Source organism: Cebidichthys violaceus, unplaced genomic scaffold (genome assembly GCF_023349555.1).
Source record: "Cebidichthys violaceus isolate CVI_PGR_0920_01 unplaced genomic scaffold, fCebVio1.0.p SCAF_19, whole genome shotgun sequence".
Classification (NCBI taxonomy): domain Eukaryota; kingdom Metazoa; phylum Chordata; class Actinopteri; order Perciformes; family Stichaeidae; genus Cebidichthys; species Cebidichthys violaceus.
This window is the reverse complement of record NW_027176361.1, coordinates 9854877-9873003: the sequence shown is the minus strand read 5'-3', so window position 1 is coordinate 9873003 and position 18127 is coordinate 9854877. Positions and strand designations below refer to the sequence as shown.

General features: G+C 39.7%; 3 protein-coding genes across 7 annotated transcripts; all 3 read right to left on the bottom strand.

Moving 5' to 3' along the window:
• Positions 1–8638: 8638 nt before the first annotated feature.
• Positions 8639–11043, bottom strand: LOC137874839 (uncharacterized). The gene is made up of 7 exons (XM_068713808.1): positions 11020–11043; positions 10268–10403; positions 9686–10012; positions 9389–9430; positions 9127–9237; positions 8969–9012; positions 8639–8871 (listed from the first exon to the last, which is right to left on the bottom strand). Exons 1-7 carry the CDS (start codon positions 11041–11043, stop codon positions 8749–8751), a joined length of 807 nt encoding a protein of 268 aa, XP_068569909.1. The 3' UTR covers positions 8639–8748.
• A 1126-nt stretch (positions 11044–12169) lies between these two features.
• LOC137874948 (uncharacterized) lies at positions 12170–14051 on the bottom strand. Of its 3 annotated transcripts, none has more exons than XM_068713930.1 (7): positions 13982–14051; positions 13500–13841; positions 13271–13312; positions 12923–12991; positions 12682–12774; positions 12491–12525; positions 12170–12380 (listed from the first exon to the last, which is right to left on the bottom strand). In XM_068713930.1, exons 1-7 carry the CDS (start codon positions 14025–14027, stop codon positions 12261–12263), a joined length of 747 nt encoding a protein of 248 aa, XP_068570031.1. In that variant the 5' UTR covers positions 14028–14051; the 3' UTR covers positions 12170–12260. The 3 variants fall into 3 exon arrangements, with proteins under 3 accessions (XP_068570031.1, XP_068570032.1, XP_068570033.1); XM_068713931.1 differs by having other exon boundaries at positions 12923–12967; XM_068713932.1 differs by lacking the exon at positions 12923–12991.
• Positions 14052–15573: 1522 nt separating this feature from the next.
• LOC137874947 (uncharacterized) lies at positions 15574–17705 on the bottom strand. Of its 3 annotated transcripts, none has more exons than XM_068713927.1 (6): positions 17639–17705; positions 17157–17498; positions 16631–16699; positions 16387–16482; positions 16223–16257; positions 15574–15801 (listed from the first exon to the last, which is right to left on the bottom strand). In XM_068713927.1, the coding sequence occupies exons 1-6, from the start codon at positions 17682–17684 to the stop codon at positions 15700–15702; spliced, it is 690 nt and encodes a 229-aa protein (XP_068570028.1). In that variant the 5' UTR covers positions 17685–17705; the 3' UTR covers positions 15574–15699. The 3 variants fall into 3 exon arrangements, with proteins under 3 accessions (XP_068570028.1, XP_068570029.1, XP_068570030.1); XM_068713928.1 differs by having other exon boundaries at positions 16631–16675; XM_068713929.1 differs by having other exon boundaries at positions 16631–16672.
• Positions 17706–18127: the final 422 nt, after the last annotated feature.

Genomic DNA, 18127 nt, shown 5'->3' with positions numbered 1-18127 from the left:
ATAAAAAGAATTATCTTTATAGATTGTACCATCTCGATAGGATTCGTATTTAGTAGATGACTTGTTCTGTTTTTTACTCAGAACTTTTTCTCTAAGGTTTTCTTTATCCAAAATCTGAATCAAAGATTGAAGAATTGGGATATATTGGAAGCTTCTCTTCTCGTTTGGTTCAAGGACGTACTCAACAGGCTCAACAACTTCAAATTTTTCTTTATAATATTGCTGTCTCTTGAACGAGGAGGACAGAGGACCAACACTACTGAGTGCTGCACTTAGGGGATTGGATTTGCACAATTCTTCCACCAAAGATGTAACGAAAGTGTCATCAATGGTTTGGTTATTTTTCTTAAAATGTGAAACAATAACACTTTTAAGTAAAGAAATGGGGGCAGAACTTGCTATAAAGTGAAGCTCATCAACCAATTCATCAATGCACCGAACTGAAACATTATGAACACTCTCTAATTTCAACAAGAGGGACGCTATATACTCTACAACGACATTGCTTCCATCCTCCTCTTCATAGTGTGCATTAGTGCTCCTGCCTTCATAATTAGCACCACTGTGGTCACCATCCTCTTCAGAGGCTTCAATATCAAGTGCTTCCTCTGGTAACTCAGAGATAATCCCTGGTTTGAAATCTTGTGATGTATGTGGAGTATGCTTCCTGTGTTTGTGTGTTGCAAAAGTCCCATACACATTAGTTTGGTGATCGCAACCTTCAAAGACACATTTCACAGTCTCATTATTCTTGAGATGATGACGTATGTGTTCAAAAAAATCCTTTTCATTAGGAAATCCAGTTTTTTTACACAGAAGGCAGGTGAATGAAGGACTTACTTCAGGTGAGTTGATGAATTTGACTTCCGGATGGTGTCTTGACAGATGAGAGCGGAGGGAACTCCAGCATTTAAAAGAACATGGGCAACCTAAATGAATACAAGGCAAGGCATGGCTGTGTCCAAAGGTCCCATGGTGCAGTCTGTAATGCTTTAAAACATCACTCTTGGTTGGTACAACAGTGCTGCACAATTTACAGGGCCATCCCATCTGTCATTGGAGAGAAAAAAAAAGACAAGTTATGGTTTATCTCTAACCTCTTGGATACAATGATGAGATGATGAGAGCCCTTAAGATCAGTTTTTTACCCCCTAATATACTAATTTGTGAAGATTATCCTGCTGAATAAGACATAAAAGAATGATTTATGTGACACACACAGCTTATTTTCTAAGGCAATATCCAAAACATCATGTAAAAATCCAACTGACTTTTTGTCCAAAGGAGCCAGGGTAATGCTAACTTCCGGGTTGGCCTACAAAAATATCTACAAACCTTCTACAACCTTATCCTAACACTACTACTTCATACTTTATACTACAGACTTCATTCAAACTACAAATTGTACACGAGATCGTGTACTATTAAACTTTTATTCAACTTTTTTTTTTTTTTTAATCTTTTACCGTTATTAAACTATCGCAGCTTAAAGCTGAGCAGGTTTTCACTCCAAATCTGCGTTTAACATAGGTGTGTATTGCGCCTGCTAGAGTGGATGACGTCACTGCTAGAGGGAAGCAGCACAGAAAAGGTCAGTAAAGAAAAGACTCCTGTGGCCACAAATGTCGCGCTACAGACATGAATTATACATAGAAACGTAGGGAAACTTGTCTTCTCACTCACATTCGTCTGCTAAAGCTATACCTCTGCTATATCAAGTGCCGACCCTTCGGTTCAATCCATCCGAAGCCAAGATGCGGAAATACGTGAATATTCGCCACTGTTATGTATGTGACAGCCGCAGCCACCAACGGCAGGCGAGGGACCAGTGAACGTTTCTGTGGCTGCTGATGATTTGAGTGTGTGTGACCATGGCCTCAACCACATTCAGCTCCACCAAACGATTATCCTTCGCCTGCCAGTACCTTCATGTGTGCCTACACTGCCAAACACGACGTCGAAGTGCCCATAGTGTTTTTGTAGAAAAAATATTAAACTAACACACAGACAACGCTAATTATAAACCGCACACAGGTATAAACAGTGTTTGGTTGAAGTTAATGAGCTGTTGGAGGTAAGAGCACATTCGAAATAGCGGCTGGCGACGGCAAAAGTAGCAAACATAATGTAGGAAACAGAGCCATGCTTTTTTCAAATTGCAAATTTATAAATTTCAATTCTGGTAAAATCTGACTTTTAACAATATAAATTGTTACTTACATGAGTTCGGTAAAGTTTTTTCCTTAGACTCCGCGAAAAACCGTGTCTTCACTCTTGGAGATGAGAGGCCCGGGCTTGTTCTTCCGTTGCTGCAGGTGGGCGGGTCGTGACTTTTACGTCTAATATTAACGTTTAAACTGAGTTTTGTAAAATCAATTTATGGTGCAAGTCCAATAAAATTAATTTTATCACATAAAATAGTAAGTTACGAAAATATTCACACTTTTTACTTATGGATAACTCAAAAAACTAAAAAAGAAAAAGAAATTGATTTATTGGAATAACTATACTTTTAAAAATTAAGTCATATGGACAATACCACTGAAAGAGTTCTTACAGTGCAGCTACTAGAGAAGCTTCTCATGTACTGCTTCTCTTCCCCGCTAGTCTGCTGTCTGATTGTGAGGTCAGGTTGATCTGGGATCAGCTCTTTGGCCTGCAGAATCTCCGCCAAAGTTCTCCTCTCAAACGGGTCTTGGAGGAGCAGTGCTCGCGGTGGCGCTCTCCTGTGGAGACTTCTCCTGACAAGAACGCGCAAAGCTCTGGGCCAAACGACTTTGGCCCAGAGCTGAATCTATTTGAGGATTCTGATTGGCTAAATTGTATGTCACTCATTTATATCTTTAATCAGCAATTTTCTAAACTGCTTCATAGACCCGCCTCCTTTGGGCCATTTCTCCATGGCCCCAGCGCTGCTGAGACATGCAGACAGGTGGAGAGGACGAGCAGGAAAAGCATATACAGTATTCTGTGCAGATATTTTACAAATATTGACAATTTGTATCTTATTTTTTATGGCTCTAGGTGGGGCCACGCCCCATAGTCCTCTATAGGCCAGCCACCACTGGTCTCATCCACAGCATGTGTGCAAAATACTCACCACAGTTGTAACTGCCTAGCACTGATTATTTGCTACTTGCCACATAAGCATGTAGGCAAACGGCTTGGAAGGAATCATTTTCAAGATAACAAACATTCAAGAACATTTACCACTTTCAAATGTTGTTGCTTTGGCGTTCTGCTGTTTGATCCACAGTTAAGGACATGAATGGCTCCAAACACAGAGAGAGTTATCTGTGGTGTCGTAAGACAACATTTTGAGCAGCAACTGAAGGTATTGATGGTCACATACAACTAGAAGTAGACAGCAACAGTTTCTCCTTCACTGTTTGTACGTATGGCTGAGCAAACACTCTGTAATTTGTATAAACTCTACGTAGTCCTGAGCCAGGAGGTGCAGGGCTGCTTCTATGAAGTCAGGTGACGCAGTGTGAAGAGCGACAAAGTCCATGTGAGGAGGAGGTCGGGGTAGATACATGAGTCAAACAAGCACAGGACTCTCACCAGAGGAGATCGCTTTTACCTTACTTTTGTTACGTTAACAACGCCATGTACATAAAAAAATCTATTCTTGAACCAAACCACGATCTTTTCCTAAAGCTAAACCAAGTGGTTTTGTTGCATAGACAGGTTCTGCACTGCAGGGGCCCCAAAGTCGTTGGCAGGTTGCTGGTCACTATTAAAGACTTGAGACCTGGTGACAATCAAAATGGGTCAAACTGAATTTAGTTTAACTGTTTTAACTTTAAAGAGTTGATAATCTGCACAATGATAAAACTCTTTAAGGGAATCTTACTTTCACACTTGCTGTCCCCGTCATCATGTGGCTCACCACTGCCTTCTAATGGAATGAAGAGATCAGTCTAACGTGGCAGATTTACATAAAAATTACATGATATTGCATATATATGATATGAATTCTTACAATTATTTAACAAGGTGCTGCTCTAATTATTGTTGATTAAGAGAGTTTTAGGAATGGTAGAAGTAAAGTTGGATAATTTGGCTTTTTGGACTTCAGCCGGCTGATTTTGTTGGTGAGTGCTCCATTGTGTGTCTATAAGAAAAGTAAGTAATGAACGCTCTGTTCTTCCTGTTAGATTAAGAACAGTTTAAGAGAGAAGCAGTTATTTTTTGAATGAGCTTTTAACTGTTTCTTCGTCTCAGCATTTTTGTCTGAAACAATTTTGAGGTAGACTGGTGTTCTTATCTTCTCCAAAACTGCCATTCGTCCCTGTAAAGGCAGAGGCAGCTTGTCACTTGTCCTGCACGCTCCAGCTGTTGTGGGGAAAACAAGGTTTGAAAAAGCATGCGTACGAAGTGCTATTCAACAAGTTGTAAATGCGTTGGCAATTCACGTCTGTGCACTCACCTGGAATTCAGCTAAAATTAAGTAAATAATATTAATTCTAAATGTGTAGCGTAATCCGACAAACGCAAGGTTTCGACCTGGGATCTCTGACTGAACGGGACTCGATGCAGAACTCCTCAAGCAGATAGTTGAGATGGAACAACGTGCTTTGCATCAACAGTTGCAGACGGTTCATTTGTGTCATTTGCTCTTTTTTCAGGATCGTCGTCAACTGCGTCGCCGCTCGCCGCCTCCTGATGCACGTGACACTATCCTCTCCCTGTCTGTGGCTGAGCGCGTTGCGTTCCACTGCGATGCTCACAGGAGGAACCGAATTACCGACGCCCACGTCTGTTTTTTGTTTTTTATTAATTTGGGACAGTTTTTACTCGTTTCCCCCCCCCCCCCCTTGATTGTTTTAGTTTGTCATTGTGCTGTAGTATTTTTTTTATGCTTGACGTCTGAATTAGGCGTTTTTTTTTATTTTGTACATATACGTTTAAAAACAAATTAGTGTTCTGATGTTGTGTGTGACCTTAGAAAGCTGATCACTTCAGCAGCAGTCTAGGCGATACTTGTGACTGTAGGTTTAACTGAACTAAATCATGGTATTAAATCTAATCTGCACGTTGGTTCCATTGTTACGCTTTCCCATCGAAAACAAAACCGCCATGTGGCGTTGCTGTGAAAATTCAAACTGCTAAGACGTATGGGTTTGACAAATGTAGAACGTAACCGTTAATAGGACGGTTACCGCAAAGCGTTCACATGTACCTGTCCATTGTCGAACTTGTTTTTAATAAACGGATTTGTGCAGTAATGTTGTTCTCGTGCCCAAACTCATGCCCTGCGCTAAAAAAAAAGCTCATCAGTGTAACCGCTTGAATTGACTCGAACACTCTTAACATCTGCGAAAGGATCATCGTCTATATTTAATAACACGTTTATTTGTGATGCCTCGTACAACAAACTAGTTCAAATCGTTCCGCTGATCTAAAAACCCATCTCTCCTGGTCTTGTCTGGAGTGCTCCAGCTTTCCTCATTCCCCAGCTTTAACTTTTCCCCTTCTAGTAACAAAATTGAGTCTTGCTCACATTAGGGCTAAAGTGAAGAAGGGCGCAACACAGTCCTGCCATTCTCCACCAGGTGAGCTTGCATAACTGGGACTAGTTTATCTTGACTCGGGGGTGAGAGGACGTCAAAGGCTGCTGCAGACCTTCAGAGTGAACAGGTAAGTCGAGGGCCTCAAGGACCACTGAAGCAGGAAGTACTGCAGACAGCTCACATTTACCTTTCTATATCAGTAGTCGACACACAACTATCCACTCAGCTGTACATCTCTTTATAGCATGTGTGTGTGTGTATATATGTCCATTTTTAGGCATTGCCAGCAAGTGGAATGCAGACACCTGTGTTCAGCAGGCTTTAAAGAGAAGCAGTCGGGATAGCTCGGTTTGGCTCTTAAGAGTGACTGAACAGACCTGACAAAGAAGTACAGTCTACACTTTGTCTTGCAGACATGCATTCATAAACTGTTGTAAAACATGAAATCATTATAGAAACTGATTTTACACAAACCACTTCAATGGATGACAAATGTACAGTACTTTGCATTGAGTTGCTGTTTTTGGAAGTTGACCTGTATGAATAAACTATTTCAATCACTAACTGTCCCTGTCCACTGATGTACTGCCACTAATACTAACTAGTGTTTTCCTGATTAGCGTCTTGTTACTTCTTTAATGCCTTGTTTGTGATTTCCTTTTAGAAAAGACTTCGAAAGACAGTTTAATATTTGGTCCACAAACCTTTTGCATGAGGGTGTATTCACAATAAATATATTAACTTGAAAGCAGAGTCACAGTAGATCTGGAGGGTGGATGTCACTGGTTATGATTTAATTGTAAAACACTGCAAAATTAGGTTTTTGTAGTCCTAGCCCAGGCCTGTGACACTCGTACTACTAACATCCTGAAACAGAAGCACACGGAGAGAGAAGCCCCTCAGCTTTCTACAGCTATTATAGGACCAGCTAGTTTTCACTATTGGTTAAGTTTCAGTGCTGTTAATGGAAAATACTTTTTGTTTTTGTCGACACCTTAACATGTTTTCTAAAAAAACATTTTTGTTATTTCTGAAGTCAGGCCTTTTATAGAAATAAATATGTACTTCTTTATATTTTGTAGATGTAGCGTTCTGTCTGGGTGGAGTTTAAAATGTTTTACTTTCGTTCTTCCTAATCTACAGACACAGTGAACATGATCACAGCAGTTCATTCTAGCCTGATAAGAGCATTAATGTGTGGCTTTATTAATTTACCACATGAGACTATTGCCCCACAAGCTGGATTACATGAAGTTTATAGAAAGCTGATGTAGAGTTGTGTGGTTTGGTCAAGGTATGTGTAGTCCAGAAAATATGTCCATTCATTGAGTTACGGTGTGTTAAATCCATCCCATCATTGAAGAATGTCTGAATGGATATTACTCCAAAGATCAACAGGTGTTCGTTTTGTTTGGTTGTGATGAAGGCCAGTGTTGTGTTGAATACTGTTTCCCTGTTCAGTGTTTCCACCGACACAAACCTGAACCGGCCCTTAACCCTAACCGTCACCACGAGGGGGACACTATTCTACAAGGGTACAGACTTCAACATAACACCGGTCTTTGACACTTTAAATGTAATTCACTGACCGCACCGTTTATCACCACAATGAAAACAAACAAACACGCAGGGCATCAGTACTCATGCGTGACCTCCATACTGCATGCATGAACAGTATCAGCTGAGCTCAGAGCACACTGTGTCACTCACTCCACTGCTGCAGACCTCCATTCAAGTGAAGTGATGGTATCGCCTTCTGACAATCAAAGAGAGGAGATGAGGCAGGAGAAAAGGGCAAAAACTTACATACCACCATGAAACTTCACAGTTGATAACTTACACTAAGAGAGTTTTTGTATTACAAGTTTTCTGAAATTTTATATTAACATATGCAAATGATGTATTATCTTATAAAATATGTGCTAGTTTGCATACTGAAAAATGTCATCTGAAATATGAAGACAGGTTCTACATTCTAGTTTAATTTTGTTGACATTAGAGTCAAAAGTTTTTACAGAACACTTTTTGGATATCTCTTTTCATCACTCGACAGACATTAAAAAAATATATTTTTTTGTCATATTTGTAGGAGTAAAATGTTCTATAAATCAGACTGAATGATATATGAACAAACCCCTTTGTAAAAACCTTCAGAATATAGATAGGAATGAAAGTGGAGAGTTTGGAGTATTTATAGAAGTTTATTGCTCAGAGTACAAACAAATAGAAAACAGCCTTTATATGTATTGTATTATGTATCTAAGAGATACATATCACCATAAAACTTTACCAGTTGATTTTTTACATTAAGACAATTATTTCTTGTATTACAAGTTTTCTTAAAATGTATGTGTAAATATTGAAATGATGGATTACTTTGTCTACTTGAAGACAAAGTAATAAAATAAAAACCTAAATGTGTATTTTACGTGTTTTCTTTCCACCAGTCTGAAAGAAAACATGTAATGGAAGCAAAATAGCCCAACATGTCAATATTAACCAGAGCATATACTGACTTTAAAAATAATATCAAAACTAAATATAATTGAATACAAGACAACACTCGTCAAGAACCCGCCTGAAGTTTCTTTCGACAACCGAACCAACGACAGTAATGATAACCGTCTGCTGGTGGTATGAAGGCAGGGGGCTTACACACAGCAAGGACGAGGCTTGTGTCTCGCGTCAGAGAGGTCAACAACGTTGACACAACATGGACATGAAAATGAGCGTCGATGTCAGCAGCGGGTTGAACGGAGCGTTGCGCAGCTTGAGCTAAAGTGTGGCCGTCACTGACATTGTGAAAGTGGGAATGGTTGCATTTGAGGCTGTGCAGCGTCTTCTCACCCATTTCAGAGGTTGAGAGCTCTCATGATACAGATCCAGACACCTCATACCCCACTGGTTACTATGGTGATGTACTGTGTGGTGCACACTGCACTATCTCTTCCTGTTAAATAAATGTGTTCCTGTTTGAGATGTGCCAATTTAATCAGATGTATTTTTAATTTTTTTTATATGATTGAGACGACAGCTACACTTCCTCATCTAACTCACCAAACTCACCATAAGAGAATCTAGACGTTAGGAACGGATAAAGAAGTGTATGAGCATGAATAATAAGCATGAATGACAATATTGTTACAATGATGTCTGACACAAAGTCAAAGTCTGTTGCGGTCTTAGTAACTTTGACACTATGATGGTGGTTTGATGATGGTGCTTCCTGAGTCTATCTGGTGGCTGAATAGATAGTATTTGTCTCCTCTTCATTCTCTGATGCAGGCCGGTGGTTTCGTTTAGTTTTCGGGTGAAAAGACAATGCTGCGTAGTTCAGCTCCTCTGAGCCCTGGTTCTGTAAATAACAGATAAAGACAGTGTCATGATCTGACGAATGATTTGAGGTGCCTGCTGAAATACAAAAAAAAACTTGTGACAACAAAACGTAATACACGTCTCATCGTTGTCCGTGGTGGATTCTGCTCCTCAACACGAGCTGAATGACAGAAACAATCTGTTCAAAATGATTGCTGTTGATGCATTTTGATAAATAGGAAGTTGTGGGGAAAAAAAGGATGTGAAAATGCAATAAAGTTAAGAACAATCATACCTTTCTGAAGCTTTTTCACTTTAACAGCCAGACCAATGATGACCGAAACAAGCAGAACAGTCAGACCGGCCAGGATCAAACTCACCAGCTCTGCTGTTCTATCAAATGGTTCTGGAAGGAAGATCATTCAGTTAGTTATCAACCCTTAAAGACTTGAGACCTGGTTACAATCAAAATGGGTCAAACTGAATTTAGTTGAACTGTTTTAACTTTAAAGAGTTGATAATCTGCACAATGATAAAACTCTTTAAGGGAATCTTACTTTCACACTTGCTGTCCCCGTCATCATGTGGCTCACCACTGCCTTGTAATGGAATGAAGAGATCAGTCTATTACTTGGCAGATTTACATCAAAATTACATTTAATAAGATTCATTTTAATTCATATTAATAGACAAAATTGCACAGCAGATTTTTTATGAAGGAGGAAGACATTTTTTTAACTATCAATTACTACTATCAATACTATGAATTTCACCGAAATGAAATGTGAAGTTGATAGTTCTCTTTTAAAATGCCACTTCAATCAAAAACAGAGCAAACATTACGACAATCTTACCTTGAACCTCTAAATATGTTGCATTAAAAATAACCGGGTTATTCATCAAGTAATATCCACAGAAATACAGTCCAGAGTCGGATGAATTCACTTGTTTGATTTTGAGGAAAACAGTAGAGATGTTGGTTCTCATTTCAAATTTTCCATTTTTAAATCCATCAGAGAATGTAGCATTCTCAGGAGGCTTGTAGATGAAGCAGATGGAGCGGGGCTGGGATCCCTTGACCACTCTGAACCAGAATATCTGACTAGGAGAACTTGAAAAGTTGGAGCACAGCAGTGTGACTTCTCCATCAGCCTGGACCTCCACAGTCTGACACTCAGAACCTGAAACAGAAACAGACAACAAGAGATTTATTCTCAATTAAACAAAAGGAACATGGACATTTCCCTTAAATCAGCAATCAGTTTCAATTCCGGTGGTTTAAACTTATCAACGTTATCAATGCAGTTGTACTCACAGAAGCTGCAGAGACTTAAAGCTGTTATCAAGGTGAAGTTGTTCATAGTGCGTGTGACTGAAGCTTCTAAATGACACATAAGTGAGAAGATTGGCTATTTCTATAAAGTGATTCTTAGTACTCGTCATCGGAGCCACCGGGTCGGATTCCACACAGAATCGGATGAAATCATACAGGTTCACCAGAAACTCCATCAGACTCCAGCGGGACGCCGGCAGCAACCAGCCCACAACGGAGGCCCAGACCGCATGGGCCCACTGGAGGACAGGGAGGCACGGGAGAACCAGAACCAGGACTGAGAGGGTCCGACTGTCAGACCCAGCTGCAGTAAAATGAGAGCTTTGCTAAAGGGACTGTGGTTCTCTGAAACACGACCACTTACGTCTACAAGGAACGCCAAAATCAACACAAAAGGAAAGTTCCTCGTAGTAGCTTTAAGTTTCCAATAAAACAGCAGTTTGTCTGTGAAGGTGTGTGATACTGTCACATATCTGTTCACATCTTTACAGCAGGGGATCACTGAGCTGATGTCCAGCGGCCGACACACATTACTGAAATTTAAAAGGCCGTAGACAGTATTGATTCGACAAGTATCATTTCCACTCTGACTTGCAGTTCCAGTTGTGTCCTGAGTCTCTCTGGTGGCAGTATGCTCAACACAGAGTAACACAGAGTTTAGTACAGTTAGTGTTCTGACCCTCAGATCCTCCACTTTCAGGTATAAGATGACAAACCACTTCAACTGTCTGAGAAGTTAGAGGGAGGTCAGAGACTTTCTAGTGGGTTGGTGGCTCAGTCCCCAGACCATGAACTCTCCTCTCGCTCCCCAGACCTGCCATCCTCGGACCATCCACTAGATGCACCGGGACCAACTTGCCAGTCCCGGTCACATGACATCCCCTCCCACCTACACACCTGTTCCCACTTTCCTCATCAGACCTGCATTTTATAACCGTCCCTTTTCCACACACTCCTTGTCAGTTCGTCCTGGTTGCTGTGAGCTTCACGTCTGTACTTTGTCTGCATTTGGATTCAATTTGTCTTTTCCTCAGTTGTGACAGCATCAGTGTTTTAGATAAAAATACTAATCAAATGAGCTTTTAAAATCATTACGTTGTTGGTTATGGAGTTGACCAACAAATCCTATAAGGGTGCTAAAATATGATTCACACTACTACAGACATGTGAGAAGAAAAACAAACAAGAAGTAGGTGAGCACCAGTAAAGCTCACCACAAGGCTGAACATGCTGTGATTAATTCCAGGGAGAACAGAATTAGAATTGACATCTCATGTTAACAAGTCTTTTGAATAAACAATCCAGTTTGTCTCTCTGTGTCCAACAGACATGTCCTATTATAGAACATATGACACACCATGTGACACCTGCATGTTTTTTGTCAACGCCGCCTGCTCTCGTTCACTCTGCAGTCGAGGCGCAGTTCAAAAAAAAAAAAAAAAGTAATTAATGAACGCTCTGTTCTTCCTGTTAGTTTAAGAACAGTTTAAGAGAGAAGCAGTTATTTTTTGAATGAGCTTTTAATTGTTTCTTCGTCTCAGCATTTTTGTTTGAAACAATTTTGAAAGTCTTTAACTAGGCAGCAACCTCCACTTGAAAATGCAGAAGTGCCTTTTACTTACATTACTCACGGTGAGTACATACATTCAGAAAAAGAGAAATACATCTATCAACCAATCTTAAAAATACAATGTATATTTTTATATCAGAATGCAACAGACTGACATCACAATTGAAATATTAAGTTTCCACATTGAGGTTTTGCAGAATCTCTTCATCTGTTAGACAGAAGAAAGTCAGCCAGTGTTCACGGCCTCATTCCAGATTTTATTCTTACAGAACTTGTAGAAAACAGACTTCATCATCTTCCCCTCAGTGGCTCTCAGAACACACTGTTCCTGTCAATCCACTGATGTGTACCTCACTACATCTAGCTATCGTCTATCTGGACAGTCAGACACGATTATCACGACAGAGAGGCGAGATATTAAAAGCACATGTTTAATTTTATTTATTTTCAACAAGAACAAAACTCCTCCCATCCACCGCGAAAGAACACAGCATCAGTTTAATACGAGCATCAGTTCCACTCTAGTCTATCTGCTGGCAGCATAAAGAACACGAGTCTCCACTTCCCTCTCTGATGCAGGCCTCCTGTTCCTTGTTGTTGAGGACAAACTCAGCGCTGCATCTTTCTGCTCTCCAGAGTCCAGGTTCTGTAAAGAGTGAACACACTAACACATGTCAAATAGCGTTTGTGACAAAAACAAAGCAGCCCCTCTAAAGTGTTGAAGCACATCACAGTAAACGATAAAAGTTGATTCACCTCAAGCTGCTGTGGATTCTGTTCTTCATTGGCAGCTGAATGAAAGAGACGATACGGTTTGATCTTAATTTACAATCCTTTCCTCAGACTTTAAAGCAATGCTGTAGTTCTTCATCATACTGACACACTAATGCAGAACATATACAAGCAATCAAACAAAAGTAAGAGATCCAGTAGCTCTCATGAAGTACCTGTCTGAAGCTTCCTGACTTTAACAGCCAGACCGATGATGACAGTAACAAGGAGAACAGTCAGACCGGCCAGGATCACACTCAGATTTGTCGCTTCAACAAGAAAGATCATTCAGTTAGTCTCTATTTCCCCTTAAAGACTTGAGACCTGGTTACAATCAAAATGGGCCAAACAGAATTTATTTTAACTTTAAACATTTTATAATCTGCACATTGATAAAACTTTTTAAAGGAATCTTACTTTCACACTTGCTGTCCCCGTCATCATGTGGCTCACCACTGCCTTCTAATGGAATGAAGAGATCAGGCTCTAATGTGGCAGATTTACATAAAAATTGTGATTGTGTTGCATACATGACAATTCTGATAATTATCAGCATATTCACTTATTATTAATATATTTTGCAATATAAGCAGAAAAAGACTTTGTCGCTTCAACTAGAAAGATCATTCAGTTAGTCTCTATTTCCCTTTAAAGACTTGAGACCTGGTTACAATCAAAATGGTCCTAACAGAATTTAGTTTAACTGTTTTAACTTTAAAGAGTTGATAATCTGCACAATGATAAAACTCTTTAAGGGAATCTTACTTTCACACTTGCTGTCCCCGTCATCATGTGGCTCACCACTGCCTTTTAATGGAATGAAGAGATCAGTCTAACGTGGCAGATTTACAATAAAATTACATATTACATATAAATGATATGAATTCTTACAATTATTAACATATTACATAATAAATATTGACCAATTTAGGCAGAAAAAGACTTAACCAAACAACGTCTATCAAAAGATGCAAAAGACTTTGAATGACCTTACCTTCAACATTTAAATGTATCACATTGAAAGTTGGAATCCCAGCAGCATAAAATCCACAGAAATACAGTCCAGAGTCAGATAAATCCACTTCTTTGATTTTGAGAAAGAGAGTGGTGATGTTGGTTGTCATTTCAAATTTTCCATTTTTAAATCCCTCACAGTATGAAGCATTGTTAAAAGACTTCAACATAACAGAGATGCAGCTGGTCTTGGTTCTGTTCACCAGTCTGAACCAGAATGTTACAGCATCATATGTGGAAATGTTGTCAGACTGCAGTGTGACTTCTCCACCAGCCTGGACCTCCACAGTCTGACACTGTGACACTGAGATGAACATCCAGCCTGAAACAGACAACAAGAGATTTACTCTCAATTAAACACAAAGAACATGAACATTTCCTGTAAATACACTTTTGAATATGTGAATAGTCTCAATTGCGGTGGGTTAAAGTTACCAACGTTATAAATGCAGTTGTACTCACTGAAGCTGCAGAGACTTAAAGCTGTTATCAAGGTGAAGTTCTTCATGGTGCGTGTGACTGAAGCTCTGCAATGTCCACAACTGAACTGTGCTCCAGTAAGGCTGCTTTCAGCGTAAAGAGGCGGGGCGTGTCTTTTAGTTTTCCATCCTGCTGCTCAAACTGACCACATTAATGCTTTCAGGAAATCAAACAACGTTGGTTATTAATATTATTATTATGTTATCCTTCAGACCATGTTATTTGGCAATACTTTTACAACTGAAGTACAAGTGTCAAATCCAATCCCCTCACCCAACATTGAAGACGCACAATACTGTTATTGATCTTGACCTTAGACTGGACCTCAACTGTACAATAGCTTTGAGGTTTTTCGGTAATTTTAATGCAATAAATATTGTCTGCACAGCATCAACAAAACAGCACGCAAGCTACAAATACTGAGGTAATGGTCAACATCGTTGTGGTGAAAGAATACAATTCTCTGTGTGTAGTTGCACATCAAATCCAGAGGGAAACTTGCCTCCAAACAACATTTGAGTAAATATTCTGATGAGTCTTGCTGTTGCGGTTCTGCCTCCCCAGCAGGTTTAATGTTCTTCAACCACAGGCAGATGCTGCTCGCAATGTATAAAGGTGTCACATCTTGGTAGTGTGAGCCCACCATTTGTAAAAACAGCCACTTAGCCTTTGATGGTGTTGGACCCTGAATTTCCTGTACAATGCCAAGCTTCAGACCAAGACTCACAAGTCTGACTCTTTCAACTTGCTGCCTGCCTATAGGACTGCATAGCTGTTCAGGGCCAAACTCAGCAGACGTTGACCACATCTTGAGATATAAGACGCCAACGTCGCTTATAGTAGTCATCCTGCTGTTCAGTTCAGTGCCCGGGGGGGCAAGTAAAATGCCATGTTGTGATAGTAAATTTTGCAAAAAAAAGAATAAAGCTCATTGTTTTATCTGGAGCAGATAATGGAGAAGTGAGCCTTGTCACTTCCTTCTCATCTCTGTGAGAGTTGCACATGCGCAGTAGCGATAGGGGACTCGTGAGAAAATGGCGGCAGGTGAAGACAAAGTTTATGAGCTGAAGCGCAAACGAGCGTTTAAATTATTTTAGAAAACAGGAGTTCAGTTGAGATGCGTAAGAGGATGTTGGCGAAACTCTAGATTAATTTAATTAAAGATACTGCAAGGAACTTTCATTTTGTGTTGATTTTGGCGATCCCTGTGGACAAAACTTCTAAATTGACTGCAGTAGGGTCTGACAATCTGCTACACGCAGTTCTGGTTCTCCCGGGCCTCCCTTCCCTCCAGTGGGCCCAGCAATACAGCCTGGGTCTCCAGCAGCGCGGTGTCAGTGATGGCTCCCAGCGGGGATCGGCGGAACAGTGAGGCGAAACTCTTTTCCTGCCCGGAGCTTTCGACTGCAGCTCAAAGGTTGCAGCGAAGCCGGAATTTGGCATGACCCAAGTCTTCCTGTAAACGAGTAAAGTGTACCTCACTCCCTCCTCCATCTAACTCCCGCTGTAAGAGACTCGGGACACGCTGCTGCACCATAAAACACTAAACGTATAGAAAGAGATGCTTCTGCAAATGAAGTAACAGCTCTTTATTGCAAAATCAAACATTTTGGCAAGAGTGTTAATTCCTCTCACCAACAAGCAATACAAAAGCTCCAAAGCATATTAATGTAACATCAGTTCCAGTTGCTTCCAGAGTCTTATCTGGTGGCAGCATAAATCACATTTGGCTCTGGCACTCTTCTTTTTGTTTTTGGTTGAAAAGTCACTGCTGCGTAGTTCAGGTCATCAGGGCCCAGATTCTGTGAGAAGAGTAATTACTGTCTTAATGTGGTGACTCGACATGATATTAAATTCCACGATTATAGCTCACAGATACTGGATTTTTGAGGCCGATACCCATTTTGATATTTGAACAATATTATTTTATGTTGCTTAGACGTCCTTAAATTAGTTCTTTAAAGGATTGTGACAACGATAATATTTTGTATGAGGACATTTCACAGCTGAAAGCTACATTTGTTGGTAATATCACAAACTATACTTCAAACCTAATTTGAGCATTTCTGCAATGCCACTTCTTGTTACTTATGGGCCCATACAACTATATACAAATACACCATTTTTTTTAGGGATAAGCTAATATTAGCCGATACAATAAACTCCCAGCTGTTTTTTGATTCGGTTCATTTGAAAAAAAATAAAATAAAGTATTGTATTCACCTCTCTTTGCTCTGGATTCTGTTCTTCTTCATTAGCTAAGAGACAGAAACAAAACATCGGCTCATTTCATTGTCTTTGTTGAAATAGGAGTTTAGACATTTTTCCAGCGTATTGACACGACTTAAAGAGAATTTTCAGTTGCAACAAAACCTGACAAAGAGTACCTGTCTGAAGCTTCCTGTTTCTAACAACCAGACCAACGATGACCATTACAAGGAGAACAGTCAGACCACCCAGGATCAAACTCGTCAGCTTTGTCGCTTCAACAAGAAAGATCATTCAGTTAGTCTCTATTTCCCCTTAAAGACTTGAGACCTGGTTACAATCAAAATGGGCCTAACTGAATTTATTTTAACTTTAAACATTTTATAGTTTGCACAATGATAAAACTTTTTCAGGGAATCTTACTTTCACACTTGCTGTCCCCGTCATCATGTGGCTCACCACTGCCTTCTAATGGAATGAAGAGATCAGGCTCTAATGTGGCAGATTTACATCAAAATTGTAATTGTTTTGCATACATGAAAATTCTGATAATTATGAGCATATTCACTTATTATTAATATATTTTGCAATATAAGCAGAAAAAGACTTTGTCGCTTCAACTAGAAAGATCATTCAGTTAGTCTCTATTTCCCTTTAAAGACTTGAGACCTGGTTACAATCAAAATGGGTCAAACTGAATTTAGTTTAACTGTTTTAACTTTAAAGAGTTGATAATCTGCACAATGATAAAACTCTTTAATGAAATGAAGAGATCAGTCTAACGTGGCAGATTTACAATAAAATTACATGATAATACATATAAATGATATGAATTCTTACAATTATTAACATATTACATTATTAATAAATATTTAGCAATATAAGCAGAAAAAGACCAAATACCAAACAACGGCTATCAAAAGACACAAAAGACTTTGAATGACCTTACCTTCAACATTTAAATGCATCACATTGAAAGTTGGACGCGCAGCAGCATAAAATCCACAGAAATACAGTCCAGAGTCAGATAAATCCACTTCTTTGATTTTGAGAAAGACAGTGGTGATGTTGGTTGTCATTTCAAATTTTCCATTTTCAAATCCCTCACAGTATGAAGCTTTCTTAACAGAGTTGAACATAACAGAGATGCAGCTGGTCTTGGTTCTGTTCTCCAGTCTGAACCAGAATGTCATAGATTCATATGTGGAAATGTTGTCAGACTGCAGTGTGACTTCTCCACCAGCCTGGACCTCCACAGTCTGACACTGTGACACTGAGACGAACATCCAGCCTGAAACAGACAACAAGAGATTTACTCTCAATTAAACACAAAGAACATGAACATTTCCTTTAAATACACTTTTGAATATGTGAATAGTCTCAATTGCGGTGGGTTAAAGTTACCAACGTTATCAATGCAGTTGTACTCACTGAAGCTGCAGAGACTTAAAGCTGTTATCAAGGTGAAGTTCTTCATGGTGCGTGTGACTGAAGCTCTGCAATGTCCACAACTGAACTGTGCTCCAGTAAGGCTGCTTTCAGCGTATAGAGGCGGGGCGTGTCTTTTAGTTTTCCATCCTGCTGTTCAAACTGACCACATTAATGCTTTCAGGAAAATAGAGTTGATGCAAACGCTCAGCCTCATGAGTACGAGACAAGTTATCTTTCACAAAATTCCATCACATCCTAAATATCTTCACACCAAAGAACATAAAATATAGAGATGTACAAAGATATATCAAGGATTCACATAACCTCATCAAAAAGCTGAGAAGTGTCAAACGTGTGATTCAGAGTATCTTGACACTCTTTGAGGAAACTAAGTTAACATGTTAATGCCTGGCAGTATTTAGATGGGTGATGTTATTTCCCACTGAAGGGAATACGTATGTGCTGTAGTCCAGCCAGATGATGGATTGG